This window comes from Sturnira hondurensis, unplaced genomic scaffold (genome assembly GCF_014824575.4).
Source record: "Sturnira hondurensis isolate 20B ecotype Veracruz unplaced genomic scaffold, ASM1482457v3 Scaffold0021354, whole genome shotgun sequence".
Taxonomy (NCBI): Eukaryota; Metazoa; Chordata; class Mammalia; order Chiroptera; family Phyllostomidae; genus Sturnira; species Sturnira hondurensis.
Genome location: NW_028093985.1, coordinates 2,859,643 through 2,873,665, shown reverse-complemented (window position 1 = coordinate 2,873,665; position 14,023 = coordinate 2,859,643). Strand labels below are relative to the sequence as shown.

The 14,023-nt window shown below is 37.7% G+C and overlaps 1 protein-coding gene across 6 annotated transcripts in view; it reads left to right on the top strand.

The window, feature by feature from the left end:
- Positions 1–14,023, top strand: part of GFM2 (GTP dependent ribosome recycling factor mitochondrial 2) — a 58,123-nt gene that overhangs the window by 16,564 nt on the left and 27,536 nt on the right. For all 6 annotated transcript variants that reach the window (XM_037032213.1, XM_037032214.1, XM_037032215.1 and 3 more), the window contains 5 exons: positions 217–342; positions 1,004–1,092; positions 7,536–7,624; positions 9,133–9,193; positions 9,439–9,618. In XM_037032213.1, coding sequence (XP_036888108.1) covers positions 217–342; positions 1,004–1,092; positions 7,536–7,624; positions 9,133–9,193; positions 9,439–9,618 — 545 coding nt within the window. The remainder of the gene's footprint in view (positions 1–216; positions 343–1,003; positions 1,093–7,535; positions 7,625–9,132; positions 9,194–9,438; positions 9,619–14,023) is intronic.

Here is a 14,023-nt window from a genome sequence, read left to right as displayed (position 1 = left end):
CTCTGGCCAAGAAAGATGTAGAAGGGGCAACGAAAGCTAAACTAGGAAAAAAGGAAAGAAGTATATGGTTCAGTAACATTAAAATATTTAAATAGATTTTAATCTTAGGCGTTATAGAAAAATAATTTTTACAACTAATGTGTTTCAAGTCAATTAAATCGACCAAGCAAATACACTTGCAGTTAAACCTAAGTATTTCATTTTTTTCCTGGTTAGATGTTGATGACGGAGACACGGTGACAGATTTCATGGCTCAAGAGCGAGAAAGAGGCATCACTATTCAGTCCGCTGCTGTTACGTTTGACTGGAAGGGGTACAGAGTCAATCTAATTGACACACCAGGTATGGCGGGGTCCCAGCAGTGTAGAGATGCTGCAGCATTTGAGGTTTTTGTTTGGGTTTGTGGTTTTTTTAATTGTAGAAAACACAATATTATAAAATTTGCCATGTTTACCATTCTTAAGTGTACAGTTCAGCAGTGTTAAGTATATTGACATTGTTATGATATGGATCTCCAGAACTTTTTCATGTTGCAGGACCGAAACTCTTTCCATTAAACAACTGTTCTTTTTTGTCCACTCCTACCACTCCCAGTAGCTCCAGTCTACATTCTATATCTATGGAATTGACTTTAGATACCTCACATAAGTAGAGTCATACAATATTTATTGTTTTGTGGCTGCCTTATGTCACTTAGCATAAAGTCCTTTGAAGTTCATTCATGCTGTAGAAAGTGACAGTATGTCCTTCGTTTTTAAGGCTGCATAGTATTCCATTGTACATATTTAACACGTTTTGTATGTATACCACTCAGCCATCAGTAGACATGAGGGTTGCTGCCACCTCTTGGCCATTGTGAGTAGTGAACATAGCTGTGCACGTATCTCTTTGATACTCTCCTTTCAGTTCTTCTAGATATATCCCAAAAGTGGGATTGCTGAGTCACACTTTCTTGAACTTTGTTTTAAGCTTTTAAATGTTATATTTTTCCTCTTTTTCTTAGGTCATGTGGACTTTACTTTGGAGGTTGAGCGTTGCCTAAGAGTGTTAGATGGTGCGGTGGCTGTATTTGATGCCTCTGCTGGTGTAGAGGTAAAAAAAATTGCCAAAGAAAAATAAAGATAGAGCAGCATGATTTTTTTACAAAGTAGAATGTATCAGATTTAGTTTACTATAACCCTTTTTTTGGTAAGCTGATATAAATCAAATTATGATTAAAGGAAGTTGGAATTTAATATTGAGATGGTCTCTTTATAGAATCTCAGATATTTTGTTGTTAGCGGAAAGTATGTTTGCTTTTCTTTACAAAATATGGAAGTAGAGCTGAACTGTGAAGGGCCTGAGATTCTGCCTTATTATCATGCTAACAAGTGAGCGTGCCACAGTTTTGTGGATTCCAGCAGAAGAAACAGGATTCCTGAGTCAGAGATAAAAGACTTTATTAGTCACAGAAATAGTGACAGCCAGTGTATCAGCATTTTCTTGTGCTGGTTCCCCTGTCCTAAGTCCCAAAGGGCGACCTGAAGGGAATCAGGTGACGGTCACACAGGCAGTGGAAATGCTGTGCTTGGAAAATGCCTGCTCTTTGCTCAGGAGAGAGACACTCATTCTCTTTTCAAGATGGTCACTACAAACATCCTTGAAAATACAGTCCAGAACGAAAGCAGTGAGTGCCTCTCCTAACAAAACAGGCAGAAACATGAGAGGCCCATGAAGAATTGTTTCCCAACAATTAATATAAAGCTTCTTGAATAAGTCATGAAAATGGACTTATAATAAATTATTGTTGCTGGGGTCAGTTATGCTCTCTTTAGCTGGTACCTCATTTGTCTTAAGAATGCTTGTATATAGAAGAACTCATATTAGTTCTTCTAATCTTAAAATTACTGAAAGCAGTATCTTAATGAAGTGATCAAAATTAACATTCTTCAAAATGGGACCAATTGATGCCATGGGCCTCCTGATAAGATGCAGTAAGGACACAACATAACCTATTTTGTATTCCTGGCAAAAATGCTTCGTACAAATCTAATCATGAAAAAACAATCAGATCTAAATTGAAATATATTCTACAAAACAAATGACCAGGATTTTTCAGAAATTGAAAAACTGTTTTAATTTCTGAAAACTGGGTGATTGAGGGTGAAGTTAAAAATTAGAAAATTGTTCATTTAAAAAAAATTTTGTTTTCACCTGAGAACATTTTTTCATTGCTTTCAGAGAGGGGTGAGGGAGAGGGAGGGAAGGAGACAGAGAGAGACAGAGAAAGAGAAAGACATCGATGTGGGAGAGACACATTAATCAGTTGTCTTTTTGTACATGCCACAGCTGGGTATCGAACCTGCAACTTGGGTATGTGCCCTGACTGTGAATTGAACCCAGTCCCCAACCCTTTCGTCTACGGGACAACGCTCCAACCAACTGAGTCACACCAGCCAGGGCTAGAGGAACTGTTCTAGATTGAAGGATTCTTGAGAGACAAGAAAACTAGGTGTAATATATGATCTTTAGCTTGATCCTGGATACAAAAAGAAAGTTACAGAGGACATCTTTGGGAAAATCAGAGAAATTTGAAAATAGACTATATGTATTGTGTCAACTTAAATTCTTCTGAATGTGATCATTATAATTGGTTATGTTAGTATATAGAAAATATATACTAAAGTATTAGAAATGAAATATCATGATATCTGTACTTTGCTCTCATGGTTCAGCTCTCTCTCTCTCACTCACACACACACACACACACACACACACACACACACAGTATTAGTTTGGGTACTTTTGAGCAATAGATGCCAAGATGAAATTAGATGTGTAGGAGATGAATTGGGGGAAATCCACATGAACAAGTATAAAGGACACATGGACAATAACTAAGGTGGGGGGCAGAGATGAGATGGAAGACGGGGAGCACTGGGGGCGGGCAGGGCTGGGAATACAAGAAAGAAAACTGTACTTGAACAAGAGTTAAATAAAAAAAATAATAAAAATAAAAATAAAAATAAATTTTAAAAAAATGGGGGGAAATCCCTGTAAAGAATAAGGGAGAAATGAGGAACGTGAGAGAGAGCTTTCGGATCACACTTAACAAGGGAGGAGAAAGGAAGGCAGATGTGTAGGAAGAGTGTCAGACCACAGCACAGTTCCAAAGAGGGTTTGGCTACACTGGTGGGGAGTCCTCGAGCCCAAGTCACTGGTTAGAGGAGTCCCTTGTCTCACAGGAGTAGGCCTACATTTGTCCTTCTGCTGAGCTCACTCATGAGCTAGGGACAGCCCACGAGAAGCTGGGCCTCAAGAGAACAATATGGTAGACCTAGAGGGCAGCAGGCGGGACCGTCAGTTAGTTATGCTCTCAGAGTGGATCTAGGTGGCGTATTTTTGTAGCCACCATGCATGTATAATGTGTGCGTATGCATGTGTTTATAGAAAAAGAAAAAACAGGTGTGGCAAAATGTTAATGTTTGGTGAATCTGTATGAAGGGGACACGTGTATTTATTGTACTCTTCTTTCACCTGTTCCCTAGATTTGAAAATTTTCAACGTGTAAAGTTGGGAGGGAGTTAAATAAGCAGTTACTGAATGCCCTGCCTAAGGACCTTAATAGACAGTGACATTTGCTTGATGCAAAGCATGACACCGAGGTCCAAAGTTGATCACACACTGTTATTTCTTTTCTTTCTGAGTTGCTTCATTTCCTGATGGTTTCATGCTTTCTGTCATTATAACATCTTTATATAAATTTGACACTTAATCATTCAGACAGACTGCATTGTTTAAGATTCAAATATGCTGGAATAGGAAGTTAAATTTGTGACATAGGAGGCTCTTGTTTGTGAAACAGGTTTTTAGCTCGCTGATGGAATGATGGGAGTTTCTGTTTTTTTAATTTTTAAAAAAATATGTTGTTTAGGAGCAACTTATAATATATTCCCTCCCACCATCAAAACCTCATCACCGTAATCAAAATTTAGTTAGGAGTGCATCATAGTATTAAGCTAAATCTGTATAGCTTCTACAGGAAAAACAAGTGCACGAGTGCTGAATTTCCTGAGTGCAGTAACACCATTGGTTATGTGAGTGGATATCATTATCTTAGAAAGTATGTGCTGAAATTCTCACACTACATGTGTTTGACCAAGGATTTGTAGAATATATGAAGAACTGCCAATCAATAATAAAAATGAACAACACAATTAAAAATGAACAAAGGACTTGAATGGATAACTTCAGTAAGGAAGATATGTTAGTGGCTAGTAGGCACATGAAAAGATTCTTAGTCTCATTGGTCAAAAGGGAAATACAAATTAAAATTACAAAAAGAGACCATTTAACACCCACGGGAAGGAGTGAATAAGAATGATGGCCACTGTGGGTTGAGGATGTGGAGCAAATGGAACTCATATCTTGTTGATGGGACTATATAATATTACAGTTGCTTTGAAAGACTATTTGGCAGTTTGTAATATAGTTAAATATACACCTGTTTTACAACCCAGTAATTTTACTCCTGTATCTTCATCCAAGGGCATGAAAACGTTTGTCCACCAAAGATATGTTAAGAATGCTTACGGTGGCTAAATTCATGATAACAAACTTGAAACAACCTATGTACATCCACAGGTGGATAGAAAAAACAAACCAGTACTTTTATACAAAGGAATTTAGCAATAAAAATGAGTGAGCCAAGATACCCAACAACATGAATAATTGTCACAAACATGTTGAGCGAAAGATCATGTCATTTATATGAGATTTAAGAATAGGCAGAATGAATCTATGGTGACAGATGCATTACATAGAAAGCCCTGAAGGTTCCACCAGGAAACTGCTAGAGCTGATAAATGCATTCTGCAAAGTAGGACACAAAATTAATATCCAGAAATCAGTTGCATTTTTATATGCCAATAATGAACTATCAGAAAGGGAATTTAAGAAAACAATTCTATTCATAATTGCTTCAAAAAAGAATGAAATACCTAGGAATAAATCTGACCAAGGGTATAAAAAACCTATACTCAGAAAAGTATAAGACGCTGAAAAAGAAATGGAAGAGGATACAAATGGAAAAAGGATAAAATGGAAACACGTACCGTGTTCTTGGATACGAAGAATTAACATCATCAAAATATCCATGCTACCCAAAGCAATGTATAGATTCAACACAGTTCCTATCAAGATTCCAGTGGCATGTTTCACAGAACTAGAACAAATATTTCAGAAATTTATATGGAACCATGAAAGGCCCCATATAGCAGTGGCAACCCTGAAAAAGAAGAACAAAGTTGGAAGAATCACACTGTATAATATCAAACCATTCTATAAGGCCACAGTAATCAAAAGAGCATGGTATTGGCATAAAAACAGACATATACATCAATGAAACAGAATAGAGAACCCAGAAATAAACCCACACTTTTATAGTCAATTAATATTTGACAGAGGAAGCAAGCACATACAATGGACTAACAATAGTTTAGTCAATATATGGTGTTGGGAAAACTGGACAGATATTTGCAGATAATTGAAACTAGACCACCTTCTTACACCCCACACAAGAATAAATTCAAAATGGATTAAAGACTTAAATATTACACCCAAAACCATAAACACCCCAGAAGAAAACATAGGCAGCAAAATCTTTGACATTTTTTATTGGATGTATCTCCAGAGGCAAGGGAAACAAAAGAAAAAAATAAACAAATGGGACTACATCAAACTAAAAAGTTTTTGCACAGCAAAGGAAATCATCAGTGAAATAAAAAGACAACCCAGAGAATGAAAGAACATATTTACTGCTATATCTGATAAGGGGTTGATATCCAAAATTTATAAAGAACTTATAGAACTCAACACCAAAAAAAACCCAATTAAAAAATGGGCGAAGGACCTGATTAGACCCTTCTCCAAAGAGGACATACAGATGGCCAATAGACATATGAAAAGATGCTCATCATCACTAGTCATAGGAGAAATACAAATTAAAACCACAATAAGATACCATCTCACACCTGTCAGGATGGCTATCATCAGTAAATCAACAAATGACAAGTGCTGGTGAGGATGTGGACAAAGGAGGGAACCCTTTTACATTATTGGGGGAAATGCAAGCCTGGTGCAGCCATTATGGAAAGCAGTATAGAGATAGATCAAAAAATTAAAAATGGAACTGCTTTATGACCCAGGGATCCTACTTCTGGGACTCTATCTGAAGAAACCCAAAGCACTCATTAGAACATAAGCACCCCTATGTTCACTGCAGTGTTATTTACAATTGCCAAGGTATGGAGGCAGCCCAAGGGCCCATCCGGAGATGAGGGGATAAAATGACTATGGGACATTTACATAATGGAATGCTACTCAGCTGTGGAAAAGAAAATGTTACTGTCTGGGACAGCATGGATGGACCTAGAGAACATTATATTAAGTGGAAGAAGCCAGTCAGGGAAAGACAAATACCTTATGATCTCACTCACATGTGGAATCTAATGAACAAACTGAACTAACAAGGAAAATAGAGACAGACCCATAGTTGGAGAGCAGACGACAGTATTGGAGGCGTGTTAGGGGGTGGAGGGATTGAGGAAAAAGGACTCATGGATGTGGACAATGGTGTGGTGATTGCAGGGGGGAGGGGGGATAAATGGTAATGGAAAAATATGATTCAGAATAGGTTACTTATGGGGGAATGGGGCATAAGAAAAATTTCTTAGGTTCTATGTTCTATATCTTGATTGGGACAATAGGTATACAAGTGTATTCACTTACCAAAACTTAATGACCTGTACACTTAAGAGCTGTATATTTTAAATTTTACCTCATAAAACTATCAAATTATAAATTGGCTTTACTTTTAATTAATGATAGCACATTAGGCTTTTTATGCTCTGTTTAAATGCTGTTGAACTCCACTAGGCACAGGTATGTAATAGACTTAAAATATTTATATCTAATGTGTGCACAAAGTAGAATTAAGTCAAAGAGAAAATCGTGTGAGAATTGCAGCTTATAAATACAGGTATTGGCTTGTTTTTTTCCCCTTAGGACTTCTTCAGTTTACATGAACATTCAGTCACAGTAGAAATACATAATTTTTATCACAGTAGCATTTTTATAGTATACCTCTGTTCTTTTAAAATCACAACTGTCTGAATTCAGGCACAAGTCCATATTTCACAGAATAGAACACAGTGTTGTGTGACAATACCTAGATAAGGTGAAGCCAAACAAAAAGGAAATCTGATTCTTGGTTAGTCCTCTTTCCATGACTCTCATTACTTCCCGGGTGTTAATTCTTTTTGTGTGGTCACCTTAGTTGATTCATAGTATTCTGAGTTTGAGATGTAGGTTTCACACTTTGTTACATTCATAGAGGTGTTAACCTGATAGCAAAGAACAACTCTGGAAGTGTAAATACAGTCCCACTAATTTTGTGTTAGAATAAGGCCCAATTTTATGTTATAATAGAGCCTTAGATCTCTTTATTCCAAGTGTAGTAACAGTTATTTTTGTGCAATATTTGCTCTTTGCTTTAGGCACAGACGCTCACAGTATGGAGGCAAGCTGATAAACACCAGATACCTCGAATCTGTTTTTTAAACAAGATGGATAAAACTGGAGCAAGGTATTTATTTAAAGTGTGTTTCTTTGGCTTATCAGAGTAAGAATACAATTTGAACTTTTAATGGAGTATAACTTAAATTTAGAAATTGCTATTCCCTATAGAGTATAAATAATGCATGAAATCTCTATTTAGTCCTACTTTTTAAGAAAGCATCTCATTCATAGGTTAAGTAATAAGGAGAGATTAATAGAGGGCTGACAGATGATGAACCATCCTAATTCTAATGTAGAGAGACTGTATTCTGTTTTCTAGGATCATGGCAGTGTAGTGTCTTGCTGATTTCCATTGATTCTGTTTGGAGCTGTGTGGTTTGGAGCTTCTAGCAATACATACAGGGACTCCTGTATGTATTGCTAGAAGTTACAATGCCCCCTGTCAGTGTAGAGGTTAGAGAATTGTTTCCTATAGTTGCCTCAGAGAACCATGTTCTTTCTTGTCCTCTGATTTTCTGTAGCTGTTGGGTAATATGTTCTCCACAAAAAGGAAGTGGCAGAGGAGAATATTGATAAATGTTGTAAGATCTGCAACAGAGTTAATGCTGAAATGTTGTGGTATTCTCAGATGTAACCAAAAATGATACTTTATTCTGAGAACATAATTCAGAATTCAGAATATCATTCAATATCAAGAATATATGAAGGATTTGGAGAAAATATGAAAAAGAGAATCTAGAATATAAAGGATTCTAGGGAAATGTGATGGGGAGAGATGCTGGTCTGTGGTGTGAGAATGGCAGAAACAAACATAAACTGTATCTTCCCTCAAATCGCTCAATATGCTTTGTGTTTAGGTAAATCTCAACACTAGTTCTAAGGTTGTTGGCTTAAAGGACTTTTGTTTTGATTAATAAAAGCACAGCCTTCAAAGTGGTTGAGACTCAAGTTCTGATCCTTTTCTGTTCTTGAGTTAGATGAAAATACTACTTTTACTGACTTACTACAGCACCTGTGGTGCTGGGGCGGGAAGTGACTAGATGCCAGGCTGGATCTCAAAGACATTGCCCGTGGCCAAAGGTGACATGAGTGCGTGGACAGCCAACCCCAGTTTAGCACAGAAGTGAGCAGCCCAGCAGATGATATTAAGAGTGCCTAAGATAAAAGGACAGAAAAATTAGACTGGCTCTTGGGAGAAAGCTGGTGGCCCTGTGTGGTAGCAACTAGTTGTTGGAAGAATCCTTGGCTTGTAATCACAAATCTTGCATTTGAATCCTGACTGCGATTTATTATCCGTGAGTTTGATCAATTCAGGTAACCTTAACCTCAAACTTAGTTAAAGTGAAGCTAACAATGATAATACCCTGAATAACCCGTGTGACAGATTCTGGTATATACCCAGTTACTGTTACCTGAAATCGACATTAAAATTTTATTCAAGATGTTCTGTGGAAAACTGTGGAGTAGTGAATATTAGGAACTATGACAAGGGTTATAATTTTAGAGAGCATTCTTAAACCTGTTTTTAAAATCTTAACATTTTTAACTACAGTGTAATTATTTTGCTTTCTACAGTTTTAACTATGCAGTTGAAAGCATCAGAGAGAAGTTGAAGGCAAAGCCTTTGCTTTTACAGGTCGGTTGCTTAATATTTGGTTGATTAATAACAGCAGCTCCTCAGTTTCCTCATGAGTTTGTTTGTTGTGACATATACACTTTCAAAGCTATCTCAGGTCTGTTTTGGAAGGAATTGGGGTATAAATAAAAATAGGTAAGACTATGGGAATAATAATGGACATTTGGTGGAAAGATAAGATTTATCACCAGTGCTGTTCTCATTGAGTGATCATTTAATGATGTTACTTTTACTTCGATTTATAGTTACCAATTGGTGAAGCCAAAAATTTCAAAGGAGTGGTAGATGTCGTAAGTAAAGAAAAACTTCTTTGGAATTCCAATTCAGAGGATGGAAAAGACTTTGAGAGAAAATCCCTCTTGGAAATGAGTGATCCGGAATTGCTGAAGGAGGCAACTGAAGCAAGGAGTGCCTTAATCGAACAAGTAAAATAAATACTTTCAGTTTAAAATTGCATAAGTATTTAGAAACTTTAAAGAACATTTTTGTGAAATTTAATATAAAGTTATATAGAGAACATGGAAAGTACAAGAATATTAAAGTGAACTCCAGTGTATGTGCCAGTGACTTAAGGAATCGAATATCAGCAATACTCCTGGGTTTCCTTGTGTCACTTCCTGTTTAGCTCTCTCCCTTCCACTAATTATCTGCTCCCCCAATCACTATGTGACTGTAGAGTTTATCTTGCATTTACTTTCTTTTATAGCGTATTACAAATGTGTGTATTGTTAAAGAACTAAGATTTTATGGTTTTGAACTTTATATAAATGGAATGATACTTTATTGTACTTTATTACATTGCTCAACATTATGTTGGAGATTTGTCCATGTTGTTACATGTGGTTATGTTTCACTCATTTTTAGTCTTATAGTGTGGCAATATATGATTGTACCATGATTTTTTATCAGTGGATAATAGTTCATCCTGTGAATGAACTTTGAGGTTGTTATAAATTTTTTTGCTATTACAAACAGTGTGGCTGTGAACATCTTTGTATGTGTCTCCTTATGCACATAAGCAAAAATTTGTTTAGAGTTAAACCTAGGAGTGAAATTGCTAGGTCAAAGGGTATGCCCATCTTTTACTTGACTGGATATCAGATTATTTAGAAAAATTTAAAACCCTCAATTTTATAGTTAACGTATAATTTTAGACCTCATCCACCTTCAAACATTTTTTAAATATTTTATTTTTAGAGGGAAAGGGAGGGGAAATAGAGGGAGAGAAACATCACTATGTGATTGCCTCCCAAGCGTCACCCACTGGACACCTAGCCTGCAACCCAGGCACGTGCCCTGATTGGGAATTGAATCAGTGACCCTTTGATTCTCAGGCCCATGCTCAATCCACTGAGCCATACCAGCCAGGGCCATCTTCAAAATTTTAACAGAAAATAGTAAGGTGTTAATATTGTGTTGGCCGAAAAGTTTTTTCCCCCTATAAGATGGCTGTAGTAGTGCTTAGTTGTCTTTTTAAAAAATATTTTTATTGGTTATGCTATTACAGTTGTGCCATTTCCCCCCCTCACTCCCCTCCACCCTGCATACCCCCTCCACCCTGCACACCCCCTCCCACCCACATTTCCCCCCTTTAGTTCATGTCCATGGGTCATACTTACAGGTTCTTCATCTTCTACATTTTCCATACTATTCTTGCCCTCCCCTATCTATTTTCTACCTATCATCTGTGCTACTTATTCTCTGTACCTTTTCCCCAACTCTTCTCCTCCTCCCACTCCCCTGTTGGTAACCCTCCATGTGATCTCCATTTCTGTGGTTCTGTTCCTGTTCTAGTTGTTTGCTTAGTTTGTTTTTGTTTTAGCTGTGGTTGTTAATAATTGTGAACTTACTGTCCTTTTACTATACATGTTTTTTATCTTCTTTTTCTTAGATAAGTCCCTTTAATGTTTCATAAAATAAGGGCTTGGTGATGATGAACTCCTTTAACTTGACCTTATCTGAGAAGCACTTTATCTGCCCTTCCATTCTAAATGAAAGCTTTGCTGGATAGAGCAATCTTGGGTGTAGGTCCTTGCCTTTCATGACTTGGAATACTTCTTTCCAGTCCCTTCTTGCCTGTAAGGTCTCTTGAGAAATCTGCTGACAGTCTGATGGGAACTCCTTTGTAGGTGACTGTCCCCTTATCTCTTGCTGCTTCTAGAATTCTCTCCTTCATTTTAATCTTGGCTAATGTAATTATGATGTGCCTTGGTGTGTTCCTTCTTGGGTCCAACTTCCTTGGGACTCTCAGAGCTTCCTGGACTTCCCGGAAGTCCATTTCCTTTGCCAGACTGGGGAAGTTCTCCTTTATTATTTGTTCAAATAAGTTTTCCACTTGTCGCTCTTCCCCTTCTGGTACCCCTATAATTCGGATTTTGGAACGTTTAAAGATGTCCTGGAGGTTCCTAAGCCTCTCCTCATTTTTTTGAATTCTTGTCTCTTCATATTTTTCTGTTTGGTCATTTTTTTCTTTTTTCTGGTCCACTCCCTTGATTTGAGTCCCAGTTTCCTTCCCATCACTATTGGTTCCCTGTGTATTTTCCTTCATTTCACTTAGTGTAGCCTTCATTTGTTCATCTAATTTGTGAACAAATTCAACCAATTCTGTGAGCATCCTGATCACCAGTGCTTTGAACTGTGCATCTGATAGGTTGGCTATCTCTTTGTTGCTTAGTTGTATTTGTTCTGGAGCTTTGATCTGTTCTTTTGTTTGGTCCTTTTTTTTTTTTTTTTTTTTTGGTTTTGACAGGCCTGTTACACAGTGTGGAGCGGAGCCTTAGGTGTTTATCTGGGCGGGTCAACCCAGTGGCTGTGTTGTGACACTGTTTGTGGGGGCAGGATCAGAGAGGGAACAATGGCATTTGCTTTGCTTTCTGCTGGATTTCAGTCCCTTCCGCCACTTCTTCCAAGCAAAGTGGGCCCTTCTGATACTGATTCCTGGTGGGTGGGCTTGTGTAAGTTCTAGGACCCTGTGAGTCTCTCCAGCGAACTCTCCTGTGAGGCTGGGAGTCTCTCCCAGCACCTCAACCCCCACAGGTGTTTTCAGTTGGTGTTTTGGGGCTTTATTTTTCTGTGCTGGGACCCTGGGTTGTGTGGTCTGTCCTGCTCCCCAGTTTCGCCTGGTTTATCTGCAGGCGAATGTAGGACCGCCTAGTCCAACAGCCACCTTACGTGCCACGCTCCTCCACAATCTGCCCCTTGCTGGGTTTGCCCGCTGCCACCCTGGTCCCAGGGTCTGGTGCCTGCCGCCTGCCGTCTGCCACCTGCATGCCCGGGGCCCACCAGCCACTGCTTTTGCCTCGACCCCTCTTTGCCTGTTTCCGCCCCTCTTACTGGTGTGGATGAATGTGTCTATTTTAACTCCTTGGTTGCTGGACCTCTATACAGTTCAGTTTTTCTGTCAGTACTGGTTGGTTTTTTGTTACGAAATTTTCATTGTCTTTATTTTGGTTGTCCGAGGACGCACAGTGTGTCTACCTACAACTCTATCTTGGCCAGAAGTCTAGTTGTCTTTAACTTCATTTAAAACAATTCTATTAAATTGTATTGTGTCAGCTGTCATAATCAGCACGTATTTTTTAAAACTCCTAGCAAAATTGGTGAATTTTTGTGTAGCCATTTTAATATTGAATATGGAAGAAAATATGTAACATTTTTGGCATGTTATGCTTTATTATTTCAAGAAAGGTAGAAAAAAACACAACTGAAATGCAAAAAAGAAAGATTTGTGCAGTGTATGGAGAAGGTGCTATGGCTGATGGCGCGTGTCGAAAGTGGTTTGCAAAGTTCCATGCTGGAGATTTCTTACTGGATGATGTTCCATAGTTGGGTAGACCAGTTGAAGTTGATAATGATCAAACTGAAACATTAATTAAGAACAATCAACATTGTGTCATGCAGGAGATAGCTGACATACTCAAAAAATCCAAATCAATAAAGTTATTAGTGAAATTGAAAAATATGTTTTGTTTTACAGAAAAAATTAAATGGACTTTTGGCCAACCCAATATTTATAATATTTATAGGATATTGTTAATATATAGAACAATAAGTAAAACATAGCTTAAAAAAACTCCCTGAATTTTATGGTTGAAAAGAACATTTGAGAGTGAGCTCTTTGATTTTCTTTTTTTTTAAATTTACTTATTGATTATTTTTATTGATTCAAGAGAGAGAGAAACATTGATGTGAGAGAGAAATGTCAATCGGTCCCCTCCCACACACATCCCAACGAGGGACCAAACCCTCAACTTAGGTGTGTGCCCTGACCAGGAATTGAACCCATGACCCCTCCCTGTATGAGATGATACTCTAACCAGCTGAGCCCCACTTAGCAGGGCTGAACTCTGAGTCTCTTACTTCTAAGTTAAACTGATCAAAATAGATCTCATAATTAATTTTTTTCATTCATCTTTTGTATGAAGTTATTATTGAGGTAATTATTTTCCATTATAATATATAGTAATTATCAACTTTACAATTTACATAACTATTGTTGTTACTTTTATTATTGGAGAATAGTTATTGAAGACTTATAATCTATCTTAAATGCTTTACATATATTATTTAATACTCGCAACAGCCTCCATTATCCCCATTTTACAAGTGAGGGAACAGGCTTACAGTGCTTGAGTCAGTTCTCCTGTCGCTAATAAATAGCAGAGCTGGAGTCTGAGCCCAGATCTGTCTCAGCTGAGAGCTAGAGCTCTTGCTTTGCCATATGGCTGCTCAGACTGGGGTGGGGGCGGTGCAGGGAACACAGAGAGAATAAAAGTGGAATTGACACTAATCAATAATTGGGTACCTAATTGATTCTCCTTTGAGGTTTTG